The sequence below is a fragment of the Alnus glutinosa genome, chromosome 11 (genome assembly GCF_958979055.1).
Source record: "Alnus glutinosa chromosome 11, dhAlnGlut1.1, whole genome shotgun sequence".
Classification (NCBI taxonomy): domain Eukaryota; kingdom Viridiplantae; phylum Streptophyta; class Magnoliopsida; order Fagales; family Betulaceae; genus Alnus; species Alnus glutinosa.
The window spans coordinates 5060647-5086689 of NC_084896.1; the positions used below are offsets into that span (position 1 = coordinate 5060647).

General features: G+C 34.4%; 3 protein-coding genes and 2 non-coding genes across 5 annotated transcripts; 3 read left to right on the forward strand and 2 right to left on the reverse strand.

The window, feature by feature from the left end:
- Window positions 1-58: 58 nt before the first annotated feature.
- LOC133882397 (acetylserotonin O-methyltransferase-like) lies at window positions 59-1309 on the forward strand. Its single transcript, XM_062321553.1, has 2 exons — window positions 59-854; window positions 948-1309. Exons 1-2 carry the CDS (start codon window positions 90-92, stop codon window positions 1242-1244), a joined length of 1062 nt encoding a protein of 353 aa, XP_062177537.1. The 5' UTR covers window positions 59-89; the 3' UTR covers window positions 1245-1309.
- A 4836-nt stretch (window positions 1310-6145) lies between these two features.
- On the reverse strand, window positions 6146-6258 carry LOC133882952 (U5 spliceosomal RNA). The gene has a single exon (XR_009902768.1). It is a non-coding gene; the product is annotated as a U5 spliceosomal RNA (small nuclear RNA).
- Window positions 6259-9973: 3715 nt separating this feature from the next.
- Window positions 9974-10086, reverse strand: LOC133882951 (U5 spliceosomal RNA). Its single transcript, XR_009902767.1, has one exon. It is a non-coding gene; the product is annotated as a U5 spliceosomal RNA (small nuclear RNA).
- Window positions 10087-17202: 7116 nt separating this feature from the next.
- Window positions 17203-18568, forward strand: LOC133882416 (acetylserotonin O-methyltransferase-like). Its single transcript, XM_062321583.1, has 2 exons — window positions 17203-17985; window positions 18094-18568. Exons 1-2 carry the CDS (start codon window positions 17218-17220, stop codon window positions 18388-18390), a joined length of 1065 nt encoding a protein of 354 aa, XP_062177567.1. The 5' UTR covers window positions 17203-17217; the 3' UTR covers window positions 18391-18568.
- A 5760-nt stretch (window positions 18569-24328) lies between these two features.
- LOC133882381 (acetylserotonin O-methyltransferase-like) lies at window positions 24329-25654 on the forward strand. The gene is made up of 2 exons (XM_062321534.1): window positions 24329-25122; window positions 25220-25654. The coding sequence occupies exons 1-2, from the start codon at window positions 24360-24362 to the stop codon at window positions 25516-25518; spliced, it is 1062 nt and encodes a 353-aa protein (XP_062177518.1). The 5' UTR covers window positions 24329-24359; the 3' UTR covers window positions 25519-25654.
- Window positions 25655-26043: the final 389 nt, after the last annotated feature.

Sequence of the window (26043 nt, forward strand, 5' to 3'; positions counted from 1 at the left end):
CAATATTTCTTTCTTCTATATATATGTAGATTGCTCAACCTGAGATGTATTACCTCTTACAGCAGAAATAGATTGCTATAGAGAGAGATATGGAAGAAACGCAAAGAGAGACAAACTGGTGTGACGAAGAAGATCAACAAGCTGAAGCGAGTATCTGGAAATACATCTTCGGATTCACAGAAATCTCTGTAGTCAAGTGTGCCATTGAGCTTGGGATAGCTGATGCCATTGAAAGCCATGGAAGCCCGATGACACTATCTGAGTTGTCATCAGCTCTAACATGCGCTCCGTCCCCCCTCTACCGCATAATGAGGTTCCTAATGCACCGCGGAATATTCAAAGAGGAACTCAACACCCATGGCTCCCCATGTTATGCACAAACGAGTCTTTCTCGCCGTCTGGTGAGATATGGAGAACACAGCATGGCTGCTTTCTTTATGGTAAATAGCAGCCCAATGGCGATGGCATCATTGCACCGTCTCAGTGCCCGTGTTCTAGCCAATGGGACTTCACCATTTGAGATGGCACATGGTGAAGAGGCATGGAGCTTTTTAGCAGCAAATCCTGCTCAAAGCCAGCTCGTCAATGAAGCAATGGCTTCTGACGCCAAGGTGGTCGTGCCTGCAATAATTCACGGTTGTCCAGAGGTGTTTGATGGGCTTGGCAGTTTGGTGGATGTGGGTGGGGGCAATGGAACAACTTTGCAGATGTTGGTGCAGGCATTTCCATGGCTTCGAGGCATCAACTTTGATCTTCCTCATGTTGTCTCTGAAGCCCTGGAGTTCCACATGGTTGAAAATGTTGGGGGTAACATGTTTGAAAGTGTTCCAAAGGCTGATGCGGCTTTCTTAATGGTAAGTACGGTCCCAAACCAAAACGAATTGATAGACCTTTATATATATATATAAATATATTTTGCATGAATAAATCACCTTTGTGAATTGCAGTGGATTCTGCATGGTTGGGGAGACGACGAGTGCATCCAAATCCTTAAGAACTGCAGAGAAGCAATTTCAGAAGACAAAGGAAAGATAATAATTGTTGAGGCTGTGATTGAAGAAGCGAAAATGGACAAGCTAAGTGATGCAAGGTTGACGCTAGACATGGCGATGATGGCTCATACAAATGCAGGCAAAGAAAGGACCTTCAAGGAGTGGGAATTTCTTCTTAAGAAGGCTGGATTTACAAGATACATCGTCAAATCCATTCATGCTGTGCAATCTGTTATTGAGGCATTTCCTTAAGTTATGTACAACTTAAAGGAACTATATGTCTTTTTTTTCTTTTTGTAATAATGGCAACTACGTACGTATTGCAAGTAGGGCCAGCTCTATCAATAAAGATGTTTGATTGCCTAGAAAATAAAAACATATTTGGTTTGGTTAATGCCTTAAGAAAATGATTATATGGGTTTTCTTTCTTCATAAGCATGACTTCAATCAACGTTTACTTAATTATGTACGCAAAGTAAAGAACATCGATCCAAATATAAATGTAGACAATACGAAACTGCGACAATCTGAAACATGCATTGTGTCTTTAACAGAGCGTCAATCTCACTTTAACTAAAATTGTGTCCAACCCAAAATTATAAGCATTGTGGCTCTAACAATTAATACATGTTAGCAAAACACATCACAGCCATAAGCTTAATAAGTACCATGAATAACTGCAAAATAAAACACGAGAAACATATATAATTAAATCAAACTTCATGGGTCCCAACTAATCCTATGAATTAGTACAGGAGAATATGATACATGTACACAAACTCTTTTAAATGAGTTAAACCAATTTTAACATTAATATGTGTTTTTAAAAACACACATATATAGTTTAAAATGTTAGAAATATTCAACATATTACTTAAACTAACATGCGCAGCGGAAAACAAATAAGACAGGATTCAGGCTTACCTCTAACCATATTTGCTCAAGCTTTTCCACGATCCATCTGAAGAACAAGAAAAAAATTATTTGAGGGATCTTCTAACCTATGCTTATGACTGTATTGCCGTACTGATGGTGTACACAGGCTATTAATTTATAGGCTATGTCAGGGACCCTCAAATATGATAAATACCGTATTGTTCCTCCCATCAAGGAAACAATATTATTAATTGATTTTTAAATCAATTAAATGATTCCATTACGATAATCTAAATTAATAGAAATTACCATAACCATAATACCGTATATTATATTTACAATAAATATAATAAACACCGTATATGTAGCATATAGGCCATATATGGAGATAATATCTTACATTCTCCCACTTGGCCTTTATGACACATGACCTTATGGTATTAGGTTCTTTAATTTGGCCAATCACTTCTGGAATCCTCCAACTCAGATAAGAAATGTTTCACACGAATCATGGCGGTAAAACCATTATAAAATTAGGTCGCCTCTTCCATGTATCACAACGTAAAACACTCCTTATATGAATACCTTATGGATAATTAAGCTTTATGAATGAACTTTCTATAAGTCATTCGGGTCCAACTTTATTTATCCTCATGGATAAAATAACAAATGTGCACAAAATCTTTATTATAATAACTTTATGTCTATAGACCAAAAAGAGACAACCAAGCAAAAAATGAATTAATGAGTCTCATATATTCCGCATGACTTTATTCTTTATTTACCGGTAAACTTTAAGTCATGGGATCCGCAATCATTAATTCAGTACTTATATGCTCAATAGACCCTTTATGTCTCTTAATGTTATCTCTCGTACTGAGATACTTGATATCGATTTACTTCTACTTCTACTCTTTATTCTTATGAAAGAAGATTATAGTAGAATTACCGTAGAGTATCTTTATGGTCTAACTGTGAAATCGACAATATTGAGACTTTCAACAAAATGTCTCATCCATCATGCCTGTGTACTAAATTTATAGCACGCTAGAATTTTAGCTTTCTTGGTAGACGTAACAACCATAGTCTGCATACTGCATCTTTAAGATATATCTCTCAATTAAAAGATATATACCCTAAAGTAGACTTTCTACTATCTACACAATCAGCAAAACAACTAACCACCTTCAAATGGAAACTGTATCCTTAAGTTAAGTTGTACTTCTTGGTTCCTTGCATATACTGCAAGACTTTATTTGCAGCACTTTATTGACTCAATATACTTATTGTCAGTCATATGGTTATGTATAATGCAGACGCTTAAAATTTTCATCTGCCCTTATTCCAATACCTTTTGGGACATTAATCTGTATTTAATTGGTCCATCTTAATTGCTATTGAAGGTACATAATCCTTCATTCTAAATCTTCCCAAAACTTTTTCAATGTAGGCCTTCCGAGACAATGTTAATATTCTTTATATCTCTATGAATCCTATGTCAAAAGACATAAGAGGTTTCACCCAAATCCTTCATTTCAAAGTTTTGTGAAATGAACTTTAAGTAGCAAACCTAAATCAGCACTTGCAAAAAATAATATCCACATATAGGACCAGAAAGATTACTGTACTCCCACTGACCTTAAGGTATATATACTAATTAACAAGGTTTTTCAATAAACAATAAAATAATAACCTTGCAAAAAATATATCACCGATGAGAGATCTATCACAGCCCATAAATAGAATTCTTTAATTTGCAAGCTTTCTGACTGTTATTTATAAAACCCTTTTAATTGTTTCATGTAAACCTCTTACTTGAGATCCCTATTCTCGAAAGTTGTTCTCACATCCATTTGATGTAGCTCTAAGTCAAAAAATAAGCTACTAATGTTACGATTATCTTGGTGAACCATTCTTAGACACTGGAGAGAATGTTTCATGATAATCAATGCCTTCTTTATGAGTAAAACCATTGGCTACGAGTCTAGCTTGACTTTTGAGCCATATTTTTATCTCTTACTTCATGGCATTGAATCACTATGTGGAGTTTTCTCTACTCATAGCATGTGAAAACAATTTTGGATCATCTTTATGTCCAATGTCAACATCAGACTCTGGGAGATATACAACATGATCACTAAGAATTGTTGATCTCCTTATTCTATAGGATTTTTCTTAATTCTACTTCCTCTGCATTTTGCAATGGGAGAATAGATTTTGAACCTGTTCTGTATGAGTTGGTTGTTCTAAAAGTGATTGTGGCTCAGGATAATCAATCTGATTTTCCCTGAATACAATCAATCATCCATTATGAGGAGGAGATTTGGCCAACTCTAATGCTTCTTCAAATTCCAATTTATGTGAATGATCACTCCCACTAAGTTCCGCATCCTCTAGAAATTTTACAATTAACAACTCTAGGATTATATGAAGGATAATAAAACATTAAAACCCTTTAAAGTTTACTAGATAGCTTATAAAAGATCCGCTGGTTGTCCTTGAATCTAATTTTCTAAAGCGAGGATTATAAATCCTCTCTTTAGCAAGGCAACCCCATATGTGTAAATAATTTAAACTTGGCTTCCATTTATTTTATACTTTAAAAACTGTCTTAAAAATAACCTTAGATGGAATCCTGTTTAACATATACACAACGATTTTCAAAGCTTTACTTTATAAGGGTAATAACATATTAGTATTACTAATCATTTCCCTTTTGTGTATACCTACCTTAATACTCTATGCCCATATTAGATCTTCATGTTGTTTCTCTTCTTCTTCCTTATAGGTATTGAAAGCATTCAATACCCCAGCTTTAATATTTAGAAGATAGAGATACATAAACTTTATATGGTCATCACTAAAAGAGATAAAAATATCTCTGACCATTTAGGCAATGAGTATGAAAAGGTCAACACCTTTCAATGTACATGATCTCAAGAATCTCAAAAGGCTCTCTTTGGCACCTCTAATGGTCTTGTTGGTATGCTTTCCCTTATGCAGTCCACACAAGTACTAAAGTCAGTAAATTACCGACTTTTATTTTCTGTATGGAGATATATTTCAATCTCAAAGCCATAACAAGAGCATTTTATAAATTCTCAAAGACTCTACTTTACGTCAATATTAGTATGCAGAAATAAACAAATAATTTTGTTTCAAAAATTGGGATGTAGGTCAATTTTAAATTGACTTTAATTAAACCCCAACCAATATTCCACCAAAAAATAAGAAAAATTTCAAGTTTAAAATAAAATTGAAATTTTTAACAAGTCAAACTAGAAAATAAATTTCTAAAAGATTATGGAATATAAATAATTTTTTTTGAGGTAAAAAATATAACTGAATCTCAAAATTAACCTATAGATCCCTACAACCTCAAATTATAAACACGTGTTATTCACTTTAAAAAGATCTGCATTTGTGTTGACAATGTGAATTGTTAAACCATAATCAATCCACAACATATTTGAATGAGTCACTACAAGAGATTCACGACATACTAAATATATGAGATTATTTTTATTTTAAGTCATTTATTTTACTTCATGCAATCTTTCTTTATATGCCCTTAATTTTCCTTATTGCACGAGAAATAGGTATCTTGATTTCCATAATACTTTATTGGCACCTTATTCTCATGCTTTAAGTGTTGGACATGATTGCATTTATCGGTAGTTCCCTTGACATGAGTAACCATGTGAACACTTTATGAATTCTCTCATATCCTTGAACACACATGTTTAGAAGTTTATTTACTAACCATTTATTCTTACGTGTGTTACAAGATAAAATTCTACACTTAGAAGAGAGAATTCAAAAATTGAAATAAACCAACAATGACTCAAAAAATCTCAATCTTTAGTGACTTAAGCTAAGTTATAATATTTTTCATTCCCATAATGGGGTTAGAAACAACCTTACTAAATGTTCATAAACAACCTTTAAAGCTTTTTCTATTAGGGTGCTGGCCAAGTTTTGTTTGAACTTACTAAATGTTCATAAACAACCTTTATAAAACTTTGGCTCTAAAACATTCAAGAATAAATCCCTGATGACTTTAGTGACATGAGATTTCATGAACATCTAACTTAAGTGATTAAATCACTTCCACCATTCATGCTTAATAATCTCACGTGGCGTACTTAATTCGGCGGGAGTAGGTGGTTTGTCCACACAGAGCACCAAATTGATACCAATAAAATCTGATCATTGCATTAATGGTCAAATCATTAGAGTTGAATACCAAATTGAAGTCTTAAACTGGCCTTGTAAAAGTGGTTGAACTCAACCCCTCCAAAAATTGGTGCATGCTGCTTTATGTGGCGAGCTCACGGTATTCTTTAGTAAAAGGCGAAAGAATAGTTCGCTCTGTGCTCGCCACACGGCTAATAGGTTTATCCCTTTGGGCACAACTCCTTATTATAGCGGGAGTCCTCAGTTTGGGTTTTATCTTGTAGTCGATGTGGGAATAGTCCTCATTCAACAGTAGGGTAAACAAGACTTGCATAAGCTTTGAATTCGGAAGCGTGGTGGTATGTTATGATGATAAATGTGAAATTTTTATAACGATGTTCCATTTCCACTTTCATTGAGGGTACAGATCGATATAAACTAAAATCCCACGGAACAATTGGGACAGATAGCACAAACAACAATTTTCTGAGCACTTGACCAAATAAAGTAGATTTCATTGCAATTAGAACACCATCATGATCAATTAATTGCTCAAAAGCTTCAGCAAGAGAAGCTAATTGAGAGTGAGTTCTAGTGCATGTGTAGAGATGTCCTGGTTCACGTGGAAGCTTCAGCAAGAGAAAAGCTTTCAGCACAAACCAGCATTACAACAATATTAAGAGGTTAGTTTTCACTTCTGTGAGTGTCGGCTCTACCTTATAAAAAATTAGGCGATCGCCTGAGGCCTCTAATTAATGAATATTAATATGGAATTTTTTTATTAAAAAAATATTTGAAAGCTTAATTATATATAGTCAATATTCTTTAATTAAGGCCCCTAATTATAGTAATAAGTAATTTAAAAGGCATTAATATCATTCTTAATTCTCTAACATTCTATTCTTTTAATAAGTCTTAAAATATTGATATTATTAAATACAAGAATCAAATGATATTAAAGACATTCTTAAATAAAACCCATTTTCCAACTTTAAACATTCTATTCTTGGAAATAATACAAAGAATGGAAATAATAATATGAGAAATGCTTGGCTATACACTCCCATCCTACTCTTATCTCACATTATTGGTCCATGTAGACAAGAGTAGGATAGGAGTAAGATGGGAATGTACAGCCAAGTATTTCTCTAAGAATATATAATATTTATTCGAGTAATATATGATTCTTACACAACTCTTACATAACTTTTGTACAACTCTAACTAATTTTTTTTATGATTAACCATTGGATTTGTTTTCCTACATGTGGACCCTAAATATTCAATGATTGATCTTAAAAAAAAAGTTGTTAGACTTGTATAAGAGTTGTGCAAGAAACATTTTTTATTCAATATATTGTGGGTAGAGACTTTCCATGCCTTGTAATGAGTATTGAACAACTAAAATTCCAATAGTAATTGAGAGGTACAGCAATAAATTTTGATCCCAACTACTTATTCGATCTTTTGCAAGAGACATGCATTCAATGCTAATAATATAAAATTTATACCAAACTTAAAAAGATAGAATTTATGCTACACAAGTACTCTAATGTTCAAAATAAAACGAGGAAAAAAATTTAAATGCTAAGAAGATGAAAAGTTTTCAAAATATTTTATTCAATTCAATTATAAACTATCTCTTTATAAGTTTCCATTGTTTTCTCTTTATTTCTCTATTCAAGTCTTATTCAAATTTGAATTATTCTCTTCTTCTACACTTTCATTATTTTCTAACAATTCACTATTCAAGAATTAAATATGTGTGTTTGGGGTTAACATGGTATGCCCTCCCTTGTTATTTCATCTTCTCTCCTCTAGAGCCCCTCCCTTGTGAGCATGGTTTACACCGGGAGGGGGAGGCGTGGGGGTGGCCTCACGCCTCCCCCTCCCGGTGGTGATTTCCCTTTGGCTCCTCGTGAGTCAAGGTATTTTTTTGTTTCCCTAAGTTGGTTCAGTGGGGTTAGTTTTCTCCCAACTTCTAGGGTTGTGGAGATTTTGTACTCCCCGACTAAATCCAGTGGTGGTTGACCTTCCCTTAGCTTTTTGGGTTATGGTGGCTTGTTTTTTGCTTTTCTTTGTTATTTCTTTCGTTTTGGCAGGATTATTCATCTCAATATGTCTTTTATGGGGGAGTAGCCTAGCCAACGTGTCGTCGACAGGATGATTTTTTGCCGGTTTTTCTGTTTTTTCTTTGATTTTGGAAGCCAGATCTACACTTCTCCGCCAACTTCTGATTGACTCGCGCCCCCCAGCAGCGTTCCCCGCCGTCTTCTGCCCTTGTCGCCGCAAGCTCCGATCTTGTCGGTCGTCGGTGATCGGCGCGTGGTTCCCACGCGCCTAGGAGCTTTTTGTTCCTTGGTGCACGTGAGGGCCACGCTCCGCTTTTTTTAGGCCGTGCACGGTGGCAACCAGTTCTACGGCGTCGGATCTTCGTCTGGGTGGTTCTAGTGATGACGCGTGTCCTACACGCGCTGCCGTCCGGCGTCTTTGGCCTCCTTCTCCACTGCCGGCAGCTTGTTTTTGAGTGTTTTTGCTTTTTTGTGTTTGTGTTATTATCTTGTTTTTCTCCGGTCACAGCCTACTTGTGTTTTGATCAAATTTTATGGGAATATTTGTTAGCTAATTATTAAATCAGCCCTCTTTCTTTAGAGTGTGAGCGTTATTGTAAGAAAGGCTCAAGTGTCATTCTTGTAAAATTTGTATTTTTGCTTAGGTACCTATTTTACTAAGCCAGATCCTTCTGGCTTAGAGAGTTGGGGGGTCTTGTCCCTTACTTTCAAATTGTAAGCATCTGGGCTGTTTGCAGAATTAATGATAGCACATGCTATTTGTTCAACAACCAAAAAAAAAAACAATTCACTATCCAAGGCATTAAAATCATTCCATAGCTAATCAGTGACAAACAAAAAGGTTAGTTACCGAAAAATCAATCAATCACTTGCATTAGTTACCAAAATAAAATGTTAGAAAATAGTAATGTTTACTTCACAACACGTACACATCTTTTAAAAAAAAACTCGTGTACAACTTTTGCACAACTAATTACTTTTTTTTTTTATGATCAACCATTAGATTTGTTTTCCTACATGTGTGCCCCTAAATATTTAATGGTTGATCTTAAAAAAAAGTTGTTAGAGTTGTTTAAGAGTTGTGCAAGAATCATTATATATATATATAAAATACAATATAATATTAAAATAAATATTATTTAATTAATATTTTAAAATAAATAAAATGTTTCATTTAAACTTATAGCTTTAAGCCTCAAAATGTATTGAACCGCCCTGACTTCTGTATATACTATTATCTACCTTTCAGAGTTCATGATCAAGCTCATAATTAATCCTCGACATATTCTGGAGTGTCTTTGGTTTGTATCAATCCAAGAAAATATGTGCTAGTTAGTGCCACAATTGCAATCCACATGGTCAACATCTGAATCCACGTCGCTTTATGGCTAGGCAATATTAATCCACTAACAATGAACAATATTATGCTCAACGATGCGAGGAAATTAAGCGATGGTATTAAAAATCATAAATTTCCCCATAACCATCTCCATCTGTAAAAGGTATAAGCCATCACTGCCCTGCCCACACTGCGGATTTTCCACAGGCTTGCCATGAGAATCCGCTAATTTGTTATTTTGCCAAACACCACACTGGCCGGTGGAGATATTACTGCTTGAAAGGCCACCGTCGCAAGCAGCTATTCCGGTGTGGGAGGCTGTACCGAGTACCATTTGTCAAAGGCATCTTCTTTTAGGACATGCTATATATATTGAGAGCGAAATTTCCGTCTGAAAGAAAAATGTCTTTATGCTCTTCGGAGATATAAATCTCGGTCTGGATTTGTCAAGCCAAATATGGAACTACTTTTTACGGGACATCAACTAGTTATAAAACTTCAACTAGTTATGTAGGGGAAGAAATTGAAATCAACCCCTCTAAAAATTGGTGTATGCCACTTGGAGCAGCGAGCACACGGTATTCTTTAGTAAAAGGCGAAAGAATAGTTCGCTCTGTGCCCACTGCGTGATTCCATGAATTGCGCCTCTTGGTTACAGCATCTTATATAGGCATTGTCCTCGCTCTAGGTTTTATCTTCTAGTCGATGTGGGATCGGAATAGTATCTTCTACATTATGCAGTGGGTACAAACAAAACATTTGTGCATAGACACAAAATATCTATAAGGAACTAGAATCGTCGATAATTTTAAGTTAAAAAGAATGGTGCATCATTATATCTCTTTCAACATCTTTGAAATCAATTGTCTTGCTTGGTTAATTTGTATTCCTAATTTTTTTTTTTTTTATGAACAATTTTCGTATCCCCCCCCCCCCCCCCCCCCCCCCCCAAGGCTAACCATGAGTTTTTTTTTTTTTTTTTTTGGAAGATGAGATTTTTTATTTTTTAATTATATATATATATATATATATATAGGTTCTTTTTCATAATTTATTGTTTTCTTCTTTCTTTTTTTTTTTTTAAAAAAAAATTGTTCTTTTTTCTTTTTTTTTTTTTTAATTTAATAAAAGACTGGTTTTACTTTTTTCTTTTTTCGTTTTTTTTTTAATTATTTTCATAATTTTCAGTTTTTTTTTTTCGTTTTTTTTTTTTTCATTTTTTTTCGTTTTTCAGTTTTTTTTTTAAGATAACTTTTTTAGTTTTTTTTTTTAGTTTTTTTTTTTCGAAAAATTGGATTTTTTTTTTTAATTTTCAGTTAATTTTTCGGTTTTTTTTTTTTTTAAAAAAAAATTCTTTCTTTCTCTTATTTTTTTCTTTTTTTTTTTTTAAAAAAAAAAAATTAATAGAAAACTAGTTTTTCTTTTTTCTTTTTCGAAAAAAAAAAATCGTTATTTAATTTTTTATTTTACTTTAATGTTTTTAATTTGTTTTTTAAAAATAAATGTTTTAGTTTCTTTTTCTTTTCTTTTTTTTTCTTTTCTTTTTTTTTTTCGAAAAATTGGTTTTTTCGATTGGAGTAATACACTAGGATTGATTGGATGATTCTATCAATCCTATGATCATGTCACGATCAATCGCATGTTAGATCAAACTGATAACTACGTCGAGTTTGATTGATCGGATGTTCGTGTCACAATAGATCGAATCGATGCACTAGGATGAATTAGATATTTGATCAAACTTTCACTTGTGTCAAGTTTAATCGATCATTTGATTGTATCACGATCGATTAAGCATCCAATTGTAGGGGTTTATGTAACGGGTGGAGGAAGAAAAAAAAATAAATAAATGAAAGAATTAGTGACATTTTACATTTGACACATCACTAATTAATGACAGATATTCTATCGATCCTATGATCATGTCATGATCGATTGGACTAGTACGTATTATGATCAATCGCACATTAGATCGAACATTCACTATGTCAAGTTCGATTGATCGAACTCTATCACGATCGATCAGACTAATTAATGCACTATGATCGATTGGATGGTCTATCGATCCTATTGATTTATCACAATCGATCGGATGATCTATCGATTCTATGGATCGATCACGATCGATTGGATGATTTATTGATCCTATTGATCTATCACGACCGATCGGATGATCTATCGATCTATCAAGATCGATTGGATGATCTATTGATCCTATTGATCGATCACGATCGATCGGATGATCTATCGATCCTATTGATCCATCACAATCGATCGGATGATCTATCGATCCTATTGATCCATCACAATCGATCGGATGATCTATCGATCTCATTGATTAATCATGATCGATCCTATTCAAAGAGGAACTCAACACCCATGGCCCCTTATGTTATGCACAAACGAGTTTGTCTCGCTGTCTGGTGAGATATGGAGAACACAGCATGGCTGCTTTCTTTATGCTAAATAGCAGCCCACTGGTGATGGCATCATTGCATCGTCTCAGTGCCCGTGTTCTAGCCAATGAGAGTACTTCACCATTTGATGTGGCTCATGGTGAAGATGCATGGAGCTTTTTAGCAGCCAATCCTGCTCATAGTCATCTCTCTCGAATACTCTGCGGAGTTTTATCTTTCTATTAGCCTACATGCTTGTTTTTATCTTTTTGGGTAGAAAACGAAGACGTTTCTCCTTGCAGAATCAAAGACGCTGCTCTTTGATTAGTTACACTTAATCTTCCGCTACGTTAGTTAGTATCAGAGTAGGCTTTTATCCTGACCATGGCCAATCAGCGCAACGATGACGATCCCCTTAAAGGCACCGCTCGTGACAAGGAGGTTGTTTCAAGAGCTGAATTCCAAGTGTTCCAACAGACGATGCAACATGAGATGTGACAGATGCGAGAGATGATGTAATGCATGTACTTGGGTCCCATTCGTAGTCACATGGACAATCTTGTTCATAATGATGATGGGATCCGAGTGAGGCATACTCATCACCAACGACTTGCACCCATAAACCGAGCACCGGTCTACGAAGATCTTAGTGACGATGATGTAAGTTGCGTTCAACCTATTTCCAACCATATTTATGAATCTCTAAATAGGAAATTCGTATATGAAGAGAATGTTAGTTACAGTGAAAAAGTGGAGTTGCCATCAGAGAAACAATATGTGCAACCACAACCATTGGTTCCAACTATTGTGCAAGTAGAAAAATATCCACCACAAGCGTAGCTCATCACGATCACCACATAAATAAATAACAATGGCGATTCCTTTGAAGAAGACAATAAAGTTGAAGGTAACATCAAGAAAAAAATATTATGAGAAATTATTATGATACTGAAGCAGTACCGTTTAATTAGAAGCTTACCTGTTCGTAGACAATGGAAGTACAAAAGGAAAAACTTGATCGTTAAGCCAAGACTTTATTTTCTTTCCTTACTAGGATTAGATTTGCTAGTAGCTTTATTTCTTTCCTTTTAGAATTAGGACTTTATTTTCTTTCCTTACTAAGATTAGATTTGTTTTATTTATATCTTTTCCTTATTAGGATTAGATTTACTTTTACTAATAGAAAAAGGTTATACTATTGTTACTAGAAGTCTAGAATAAAGTTTACTATTACTATTAAGATTAGGATTACTTTCTTTACAAGTATTTCTCTTCGATAAACAAGCTTACTTATTATGTAAAACTTAAATCAATTGAATTGTTATAAAATTAGAGAATTCTCTCTCAAATACTCTGCAGAGTTTTATCTTTCTATTAGCTTGCGGGCTTGTTTTATCTTTTTGAGTAGAAGACGAATACGTTTTTCCTTGCAGAATCAAAGACGCTGCTATTTAATTAGTTACCCTTAGTCTTCCGCTACATTAATCCTGATTCTTGTACTAACCACATGAAATTGTAGTTTAATGCACGTACATTATAGTACATGCATGACAACTAACAAAGGTACAACCCCATTAATAGTAGTGTAGTACTCTCTGTAACTTTGTCCTCTTTGTTAAAAAACATGCCAATTGAGCTAGCAATAGCTTTGTTTGTTTTTAGATTTTTCTTAATCAAATAAACTCAATAATGGCTTCTTTCTTTTTTTTCTTTTTTTCCATATAACATTTAAATATTCTTTCAAATAAATACTTATAGAAAGAGAGAGGAAAGATAATTTTTTTTTTTTTTTTTAAGTAAAACAATGGATAGGGAAGCAGTACTATTTAACGTCCGTAACGCTTTTGTTTCCTTTGAGTTTTCCTTATTTTAGGAAATACCGAATGAATATATTGCAATGGTATTTTTAGGAGTTTTCCCTGTACTTAGAGAAGCAAATGGGATTTAAAGAGTCTATTGTTAATGGTGTGGATGCTGCATTTCTAAGAGAGTTGGGTCATAGACGTAATAACATGAATCTCTGATTATAAAGAATATCTGATCATGTGGGTTTTTATGATCAACCATTGAATCTGTTTTTCTACATGTAGGTCTTGAATATTAATCCAATGGTTAATCTTAAAAAATGTTGTTAAAGTTGTACAAAAGTTATACAAAAAACATTACTATTTAAGAAAAAGAAAGAAAAAATAATAGGTACCTACGCGCCGTCGGACCATGCACTTTAATTTGATTGGGAGAAATTAATCTATGCAGATATATAGTTCAACTTGAAAATGTAATTGGTGATAAATTGATAATTACCTCCCAACGGACACTTTGACTAGGACAAATCCAGATATATAGTTTGCTGTGAATGCGAGTCATGAAACCTCATTCACGTTAGGTCATAATTAAGGGAGATATTCATTTGCGTGTTCAACTTGAGTTGTGTTAAAATTTTGAATTGTTATGGCAAAATGAAGATGAAGATATTCATTCAAAAAAAAAAAAAAAAAATTGAAGATGAAGACAATTGCATCTCTAGCTCCCCAACTCTTCAACGGATAGCATTAATTTCAACTTGTACTGTTACACATATTATATTCAATTTCAGCAAATTGATGGTCAGTGCCGTAATAATAAGACTTGAGACGTGGAGACACGTAAGAAATTAAGTTTTTACAGTGCTCGAGCAAAAGAATTTAGGCATGCACGAAAGATGGTCATTAATTATTGCATTCCTCACGTGATCGATCGAATCACAAATTCAAACAAATGGTTCACAAATCTAGTTTCAGTGGCTGCACCAATGCCAAGAAGATTGTTTATCGTAAATAAAAGGCATGTATATATGTCACGTGAACATTAACAAATAATTCAAACATTGTTTTGAGTAGGGGCAGATCGATGAGAGGGGTATCATATCATATATATATATATATATATATATATATATATATATATATATATATATATATATATATATATATATATATATATAAAAGTCGAGTTCTTTCTTAAATTTGCATAGAATGGTGATATAAAAACTAAATTATTTCTTAGAATTGTATAGAATGATGATACGTGGTATGAACCCATACTTTTTAGTGATTGAACTGTCTTTTAAATAAAATTGAACCGGTCTATTTAATATATCTCTATTAATGATACAATTAGTCTCTCTCTCTTAATTAATGATGCAAATAGGACTCTTTTGTAGAGAAAGGTGTTTCTTTAGTATTTTATATTTTTGGTTGAAATCTAAATATGTTTCCATTTTGTTTGTGAAATTTTTGGTTAAGCAATTCTTCATTTGAATGTTTATGAGATTTTTTTTTTTTTTCGTTCATTTGCTTTTTCGAATGTGAAAAATTAAACCAGAATACTTCCAGATTTTTTTATTATAGCAAGAGACAAATAGAGACTTATAATTTTAAATACAGAAGGTATCAGAAAAAGCACTGAAGAATAAAGAAATTTTGTTATATTTTTTATTAATAACTAGATAGAAGTTACTTCTATATTATGTTGATAACTGCTAATCAAATCATCCATAACTGCTTAGATAACAGTCCACCAAATCAATTGATCATGACCATCCAAAGTTGAAGTATTAAGTGCGCCACTAGCGCCCACTGCCACAAGTACGCGCGCATCGGTGTTTTACGCCGTACTAGAGTATACATGTACGAGTATACATTAAAACATTACTTTAAATGCTTAAAGTGTGTTGGGCCTTATAAATACCAACTATTGTTTTTCTTTTTTCCATATGAGACTATCTTCATTTAATGCTCTTTCACACATTCATTTTAAAACATTCTCAAAACACAAAATAAATATATATACATATTAATTTTAAAAATGCTTTAACATAATCTAATTCTTTATTGAACTATAAAACGTACGGATCGAGATATATTTTTTATTGGACTTAACACGACTTATAAATATCAAATAATTATAATCATATTAGAAAGAAATTAAGAATGATTAATTTTTTCACATGCTAGCTTTGATATGATAGCTTTCGTTGATTTTTGTACTGCACGGTACGTATATGAACCAATTAAATTGATTATTGAATGCTTGTGCTTCAACTTCAACGGTTTTACTGTCCAACTATTACGTACACTTATTCTTTAATTGCAACTCTAGCTCTTCAACTCTTCAACGGATGGCATTTCAACTTGAACTGTTACAGTACTTATTCAATATATATATTTCAGCAAATTGATGGTAGGTGCCGACCGTACGTACGTAATAAGACTAGCTTGAGACGCGCGTGGAGACTCGTAAGAAAGTTTTTACCCAGCTCGAGCAAAAGAATTAAAGCATGCACGAAAGATGCATGGTCATTAATTATTGCATGTCTCACGTGAATCACAAATTCAAACAAATGGTGCACAAGTCCAGTTTCAGGGGCTGCATGCACGTACCAATATTGCCAATAGTACTATCTGGATTTTTTTCTAAAAGTTTGACTTCCAAGATCTCTCTGTCTCTGAGACTGTTTAACAAGAAAATGAAAACCAAGTAATTCACATATCACACCGAAGCGAGCAGAAACTTCTAGTGACCAACTGTATACGCAAACTCTTAAAAACTTTGTAGCAAAAAAGTTGTAAATCAGGTGAAAGCCAAGCCGGGTTAGGCCAGGTTGTAGAGTACGTGCCAAACACAGAACCTAACAAGGCCACCTGATTCAGGCTACTAGTCGTATTGGCTATTTAAATAGAGAGAATCATTTTATGGCCTAAATTAAATTCCACTTAATTAAAATCAAGTTTGAACCATCTAGATTTCTAGTTGTTGTTTGAATGAATCGATGAAGCTCCAGAGGCACCGGGCCCCATCAAATTTTGAGCACGTGGCTAACTTGAAACACATGATCAACACCCGAACTCGTCGTCCATGCATTAGTTGTCGGTAATACACAGTACTGAGCTTGTTTGGTAACTCATTCACAAAATTTTCATTTTCATTTTACTTCTTCCAAAAACATCAAATCAAAAACATTCTTACTTTTTTACACTTTTTACATCACATCAATAATTTTTTATTATTATTCAACCAAAAAAACCACTACAAAACAAAACTTTTTCACTTTTCTATAAAACATTCTCAAATTTTATATCACATCAATCATTTTTTACTACTATTCAAATAAATATTACAATTCACAATCACTTACCAAACAAGCTCAGTAATAAGCAACAACGACGTACAGTCGACTTTGAGGACCAGTCTTAATTTCCTCATAGTCATAGATCAATCAACTATCTAGCTTGCGACAACAATTCTTTCTTCTATATATATATGTAGATTGCTCAACCTGAAATGTATTACCACGTACAGCTGAAATAGATTGCTATAGAGAGAGATATGGAAGAAACACAAAGAGAGACAAACTGGTGCGACGAAGAAGATCGAGAGGCGGAAGCGAGTATCTGGAAATACATCTTCGGATTCACAGAAATGTCTGTAGTCAAGTGTGCCATTGAGCTTGGGATAGCTGATGCCATTGAAAGCCATGGCAGCCCGATGACGCTATCTGAGTTGTCATCAGCTCTAACATGCGCTCCGTCCCCCCTCTACCGCATAATGAGGTTTCTAATGCACCGCGGAATATTCAAAGAGGAACTCAACACCCATGGCTCCCCATGTTATGCACAAACGAGTTTGTCTCGCCGTCTGGTGAGATATGGAGAACACAGCATGGCTGCTTTCTTTATGCTAAATAGCAGCCCACTGGTGATGGCATCATTGCATCGTCTCAGTGCCCGTGTTCTAGCCAATGAGAGTACTTCACCATTTGAGGTGGCTCATGGTGAAGATGCATGGAGCTTTTTAGCAGCCAATCCTGCTCATAGTCATCTCGTCAATGAAGCAATGGCTTCTGACGCCAGGGTGGCCGTGCCTGCAATAATTCACGGTTGTCCGGAGGTGTTTCATGGGCTTGGCAGTTTAGTGGATGTGGGTGGGGGCAATGGAACAACTTTGCACATGTTGGTGCAGGCATTCCCATGGCTTCAAGGCATCAACTTTGATCTTCCTCATGTTGTCTCTGAAGCCCTGGAATTCCACGGAGTTGAACATGTTGGGGGTGACATGTTTGAAAGTGTTCCAAAGGCTGATGCGGCTTTCTTAATGGTAAGTACGGTCCCACACCGACTGAAACTAAACGAATTGAAAGACCTCTTTATATATACATATTAATTTATTTTGCTTGAATATATAAATCACCTCTGTGAATTGCAGTGGATTCTACATGATTGGGGAGACGACGAGTGCATCCAAATCCTTAAGAACTGCAGAAAAGCAATTTCAGAAAACAAAGGAAAGGTAATAATTGTTGAGGCTGTGATTGAAGAAGCGAAAATGGACAAGCTAAGTGATGCGACGTTGGCGCTAGACATGGCAATGATGGCTCATACAAATGCGGGCAAAGAAAGGACCTTCAAGGAGTGGGAATTTCTTCTTCTGAAGGCTGGATTTACAAGATACACCGTCAAATCTATTCGTGCTGTTCAATCTGTTATTGAGGCATTTCTCTAAGTTATATACAACTTAAAGGAACGACGTATTATTTTTCTTTTTGTAATAATGGCAACTACGTATTACAAGGAGGGCCAGCTCAATTAAGATGTTTGATTGCCTAGAAAATAAAAACATATTTGGTTTGGTTAAATTAATGCCGTAAGAAAATGATCATATGGGTTTTCTCTGTTCATAACCATGACTTCAAATGTCAACTACAGTTTATAGTTATTTTGGACGTACTAGCCTTTTTAGGTTTGGGAAAGGATTCCCTGCGTCGGATCCATCCTGGGCCTTTGTCCTAATCTTCTAGTCTTTACATGTAAGTTCCATGGGCTGTGTGACTTGCGTCGGCCCAATTACTAACATACTCATTATGCTCTCAAGTCTGAAGACGTGTATTTTGGTATTAATGTGAGATTTTAAATAGTGAGTTACAATTTGATTACATTATAAAAAAAAAAAAAAAAAAAAAAAAAAAAAAAAAAAAGAAGAAGAAAAAAAAAAGGAGGGAAAAGTACACATAACCCCCTCAAACTACCACCTTATTGTCAATGTACCCCCAAACTTCTAATTGTGTCAATGTCCCCCCTCAAACTATAAAAAAATGTCAATGTCCTCCCTAAGACCGATAAGAAGACAAAAATGACCTTAAATTTTTTTAAATAAGACAAAAATGTCCTTATAAATTAAAAATTAAAACTAAAAAATTAAAAATAAAAATAAAAAACTAAAAAAATTATTATTTTTTATAACAAATTAAAAAATTAAATAAAAAACGAAACGAAAAAATAAATGAAAATTATTATTATTTAAAAAAAAAAAAACCTTAAAAGAAAAAGAAAAAACAGTTTTAAGTTTTTTTGGTATAAATTTTTGTTATTTTATATTTTTTTAATATTTTTTTAGTTTTTATTTGGGGGACATTGACATTTTTTGGTAGTTTAGGGGAAGACATTAATACAATTGGTAGTTTGGAGAGTACATTGACAATGATGTGGTAGTTTGAGAGGGTTAGATGTACTTTTCCCAAAAAAAAATTGACTTTGGTTTGTGACACGTGCTTGTGTACCGTGTCCTGCTAGAGGTGAATAATGTAGTATTATATATGTAATGGAATCGTTGTAAAGCAATGTCTCCTGTAGAATAAATTTACACATTTTGTATGATAAAGTTGATGTGGAAATTTTTTCTTCTCTTTTTTTTTTTTTGAAAAAAAAAATTCTAATTTCCCCCCTCCATCTGATTTGTCCCCATTTTTTTTAAAAAAGAAATGAAAAAAAAAAATCGACGTCAGCTTTATTGTACAAAGTATATACATTTGTTATGCAGCAAATATTACTTATCGTTGTATGCTTGCGTTGGCTTCCTAAGTCTGCCAAAATCCTGGATGATTATCCTTCTTCATAAGCCTCCACGTTTTTCAGGCCACTACAAGGTAAGGGTGTACATGAGAATGCGGATACGGTTCTTTATAATATTTGCAGTAGCTTTTGTAAATTGAGAATATCACTTTCAGATATCCATATCTGCATCCGCATCCACATCGTGTTTTCACTAACCACATCATCGCGGTTATTATGGTTTATATTTGTCTTCCATAACCTGATGCTTTGATACCATTGAAGGAAATTGAATGAAATAGAATATTAGAGAATATGTGGAAGGATCTCTTAGGGTGAAACAAAATGGCGGTTCTATCAGAACGAAAAATTGTGTGCGATTTATCTGGTAGGGCCGGCTCGTCCACTAGGCGACTTAGGCGGTGGCCTAAGACCCCCAAAAGTAGTATTGATGCACTATATATATGAAAAAATGAAGACCGGTTTGTTAAAAAAATATAAATAAAAAAGCCCAATTATATTGCACAATGATTTTGCAAAAGAAAGGGAAAAAAAAAAAAATGCATTAACTCTCCTTTGAGAGACTCTAAATCTCATGGAAAAATCAACCATAAGGCTCAGAAACACAAGGAAAGAAAAAAAGGCATTAACTCTCCTTTGAGAGAATCTTTGATGTAGGACGGAATTTTCTAATATTTTCAATGAAAACGAAAATAGAAAAGATGTTTAAAATAATACTGAAGCAGCACTGTTTGATTAGAAGCTTACCTGCTCGCAGACAATGGAAGTACAAAATGAAAGACTTGATCGTTAAGTCAAGACTTTATTTTCTTTGTTTACTAGGACTAAATTTGCTAGTAGCTTTATATCTTTCTTTTTATGATTAAGACTTTATTTTCTTTCCTTACTAGGATTAAATTTGTTTTAATTATTTCTTTTCCTTATTAGGATTAGATTTACTTTTACTACTAGAATAAGGTTTACTATTACTATTAAGATTAGGATTACTTTCTCAACAAGTATTTCTCTTCTATAAATAAGCTTGCTTATTATGTAAAACTTAAATAAATTGAATTGTTATAAAATCAGAGAATTCTCTCTCAAATACTTTGCAGAGTTTTATCTTTCTATTAGCCTACGGGCTTGTTTTATCTTTTTGGGTAGAAAACGAAGACGCTTCTCATTGCAGAATCAAAGACGCTACTCTTTGATTAGTTACCCTTAGTCTTCTGCTACGTTAATTGGTATTTGAGCAGGCTTTTATACTGATCATGGCCAATCAGCACAACGGTGACGATCCCCTTAACGACACCGCTCGTGACAGGGAGGTTGTTTCAAGAGCCGAATTCCAAGTGTTCCGACAGACGATGCAACAAGAGATGCGACAGATGCGAGAGATGATGGAACACATGTACATGGGTCCTATTCGTAATCACATGGACAATCTTGTTCATAATGACGATGGGATCCAAGTGAGGTATACTCGTCACCAACAACTTGTACCCATAAATCGAGCATCGGTCTACGAAGATCTTAGTGACGACGATATAAGTTGTGTTCAACCTGTTTCTAACCATATTTATGAATCTCCAAATTGGAAATTCGTATATGAAGAGAATGTTAGTTACAGTGAAAAAGTAGAGTTGCCATCAGAGAAACAATAAGTGCAACCACAACCATTGATTCCAACTATTGTGCAAGTAGAAGAATATCCACCACAAGCGCAGCTCATCACGATTACCACAGAAATAAATAATAATGGCGATTCCTTTGAAGAATACAATAAAGTTGAAGGTAACATCAAGAAAAAAATATTATGAGAAATTATTATGGAATGAGACAAAAAGGAAATGTCATGTTTAGCACTATTTTATGTAGATTTCTCCAAGTATCTTTCTCCAAAAGAGCCTCGTGTGACTTGTCACAAAGAAAACTCGAGGACGAAGTTTTTTCAAGTGGGGGTATCTGATGTAGGACGGAATTTACTAATATTTTCAGTGAAAACGAAAATAGAAAAGATGTCCAAAAATGATACTGAAGCAGCACCATTTGATTAGAAGCTTACCTGTTCGTAGACAATGAAAGTACAAAAGGAAATACTTGATCGTTAAGCCAAGACTTTATTTTCTTTCCTTACTAGGATTAGATTTACTAATAACTTTATTTCTTTTCTTTTAGAATTAGGACTTTATTTTCTTTCTTTACTAGGATTAGATTTGTTTTATTTATTTCTTTTCCTTATTAGGATTAGATTTACTTTTACTAATAGAATAAGGCTATACTATTGTTACTAGAAGTCTAGAATAAGGTTTACTATTACTATTAGGATTAGGATTACTTTCTCTACAAGTATTTATCTTCTATAAACAGACTTGCTTATTATGTAAAACTTAAATCAATTGAATTGTTATAAAATCAGAGAATTATCTCTCAAATACTCTGCAGAATTTTATCTTTCTATTAGCTTGCGAGCTTGTTTTATCTTTTTGAGTAGAAGACGAAGACGCTTTTCCTTGCAGAATCAAAGACGCTGCTATTTGATTAGTTATCCTTAGTCTTCCACTACGTTAATCCTGATTCTTGTACTAACCACATGAAATTGTAGTTTAATGCACGTACATTATAGTACATGCATGACAACTAACAAAGGTACAACCCCATTAATAGTAGTGTAGTACTCTCTGTAACTTTGTCCTCTTTGTTAAAAAACATGCCAATTGAGCTAGCAATAGCTTTGTTTGTTTTTAGATTTTTCTTAATCAAATAAACTCAATAATGGCTTCTTTCTTTTTTTTCATATAACATTTAAATATTCTTTCAAATAAATACTTATAGAAAGAGAGAGGAAAGATAAATCTTTTTTTTTTTTTTTAAGTAAAACAATGGATAGGGAAGCAATAGTATTTAAGGTAACACTTTTAGTTCTTTTGGGTTTTCCTTATTTTAGGAAATACCGAATGAATATATTGCAATGGTATTTTTAAGAGTTTTCCCTGTATTTAGGAAAGCGAATGGGATTTAAAGAGTCTATTGCTAATGGTGTGGATGCCGCATTTCTAAGAGAGTTCGGTCATAGACGTTATAACATGAATCTCTTATTATAAAGAATCTCTAATCATGTGGGTTTTTATGATCAACCATTAAATTTGTTTTTCTACATGTAGGTCCTGAATTGAATATCAATCCAATGGTTGATCTTAAAAAATGTCGTTAAAGTTATACAAAAATTATACAAAAAACATTACTATTTAAGAAAAAGAAAGAAAAAACAATAGGTACCTACGCGCCCTCGGACCATGCACTTTAATTTGATTGGGAGAAATTAATCTATGCAGATATATAGTTCAACTTGAAAACGTAATTGGTGATAAATTAATAATTACCTCCCAACGGACACTTTGACTAGGACAAATCCAGATATATAGTTCGTTGTGAATGCGAGTCATGAAACCTCATTCAGTCATTAGTAACTTTTGATAGTTGGCCGATTGATTCATTGAAGATGTATATATGGGTACGTTAGGTCATAATTAAGGGAGATATTCATTTGCGTGTTCAACTTGAATTGTGTTAAAATTTTGAATTGTTATGGCAAAATGAAGATGAAGATATTCATTCAAAAAAAAAAAAAAATTGAAGATGAAGACAATTGCATCTCTAGCTCCCCAACTCTTCAACGGATAGCATTAATTTCAACTTGTACTGTTACACATATTATATTCAATTTCAGCAAATTGATGGTCAGTGCCGTAATAATAAGACTTGAGACGTGGAGACACGTAAGAAATTAAGTTTTTACGGTGCTCGAGCAAGAGAATTTAGACATGCACGAAACATGGTCATTAATTATTGCATTCCTCACGTGATCGATCGAATCACAAATTCAAACAAATGGTGCACAAGTCCAGTTTCAGCGGCTGCACCAATGCCAAGGCCCAATATATAGTACTAGCTGGATTTTTTTCTAAAAGTTTGACTTCCAAGATCTCTCTCTCTCTCTCTCTCTCTCTCTCTCTCTCTCTCTCTCTCTCTCTCTCTCAGACTGCTTAACAAGAAAATGAAAACCAAGTAATTCACATATCACACTGAAGCGAGGAGAAACTTCTAGTGACGAAATGTATACGCAAACTCTTAAAAACTTGTAGCAAAAAAGTTGTAAATATTCAGCGGTGAAAGCCAAGCCCCAGGTTGTAGAGTACGTACAGAACCTAAAAAGGCCACCTGATTCAGGCTACCAGTTGTATTGGCCTTTTAAGCTGTCTTCAAATAGATAGAATCATTTTATGGCCTAAATAAAATTCCACTTAAAATCAAGTTTGAACCATACATCTAGATTTCTAGGTTTGAATAGATCGATGGAGCTCCAGAGGCACCGGGCCCCATCAAATTATGAGCACGTGGCAAACGCGAAACACGAACTCGATCAACACCCGAACTTGTCGCCCATGCATTAGTTGTCTGTAATACACAGTAAGCAACAACGTAGAGTCGACTTTGAGGACCAGTCTTAATTTCCTGATAGTCATAGAATAATTAACAATCTTGCGACAACAATATTTCTTTCTTCTATATATATGTAGATTGCTCAACGTACCTGAGATGTATTACCTCTTACAGCAGAAATAGATTGCTATAGAGAGAGATATGGAAGAAACGCAAAGAGAGACAAACTGGTGTGACGAAGAAGATCAACAAGCTGAAGCGAGTATCTGGAAATACATCTTCGGATTCACAGAAATCTCTGTAGTCAAGTGTGCCATTGAGCTTGGGATAGCTGATGCCATTGAAAGCCATGGAAGCCCGATGACACTATCTGAGTTGTCATCAGCTCTAACATGCGCTCCGTCCCCCCTCTACCGCATAATGAGGTTCCTAATGCACCGCGGAATATTCAAAGAGGAACTCAACACCCATGGCTCCCCATGTTATGCACAAACGAGTCTTTCTCGCCGTCTGGTGAGATATGGAGAACACAGCATGGCTGCTTTCTTTATGGTAAATAGCAGCCCAATGGCGATGGCATCATTGCACCGTCTCAGTGCCCGTGTTCTAGCCAATGGGACTTCACCATTTGAGATGGCACATGGTGAAGAGGCATGGAGCTTTTTAGCAGCAAATCCTGCTCAAAGCCAGCTCGTCAATGAAGCAATGGCTTCTGACGCCAGGGTGGTCGTGCCTGCAATAATTCACGGTTGTCCAGAGGTGTTTGATGGGCTTGGCAGTTTGGTGGATGTGGGTGGGGGCAATGGAACAACTTTGCAGATGTTGGTGCAGGCATTTCCATGGCTTCGAGGCATCAACTTTGATCTTCCTCATGTTGTCTCTGAAGCCCTGGAGTTCCACATGGTTGAAAATGCTGGGGGTAACATGTTTGAAAGTGTTCCAAAGGCCGATGCGGCTTTCTTAATGGTAAGTACGGTCCCAAACCAAAACGAATTGAAAGACCTTTATATATATATATATATAAATATATTTTGCATGAATAAATCACCTTTGTGAATTGCTGTGGATTCTGCATGGTTGGGGAGACGACGAGTGCATCCAAATCCTTAAGAACTGCAGAGAAGCAATTTCAGAAGACAAAGGAAAGATAATAATTGTTGAGGCTGTGATTGAAGAAGCGAAAATGGACAAGCTAAGTGATGCAAGGTTGACGCTAGACATGGCGATGATGGCTCATACAAATGCAGGCAAAGAAAGGACCTTCAAGGAGTGGGAATTTCTTCTTAGGAAGGCTGGATTTACAAGATACATCGCCAAATTCATTCATGCTGTGCAATCTGTTATTGAGGCATTTCCTTAAGTTATGTACAACTTAAAGGAACTATATGTCTTTTTTTTCTTTTTGTAATAATGGCAACTACGTACGCATTGCAAGTAGGGCCAGCTCTATCAATAATGATGTTTGATTGCCTAGAAAATAAAAACATATTTGGTTTGGTTAATGCCTTAACAAAATGATTATATGGGTTTTCTTTCTTCATAAGCATGACTTCAATCAACTAATTATGTACGCAAAGTAAAGAACATCGATCCAAATATAAATGTAGGCAATACGAAACTGCGACAATCTGAAACATGCATTGTGTCTTTAACAGAGCGTCAATCTCACTTTAACTAAAATTGTGTCCAACCCAAAATTATAAGCATTGTGGCTCTAACAATTAATACATGTTAGCAAAATACATCACAGCCATAAGCTTAATAAGTACCATGAATAACTGCAAAATAAAACACGAGAAACATATATAATTAAATCAAACTTCGTGGGTCCCAACTAATCCTATGAATTAGTACAGGAGAATATGATACATGTTGTACACAAACT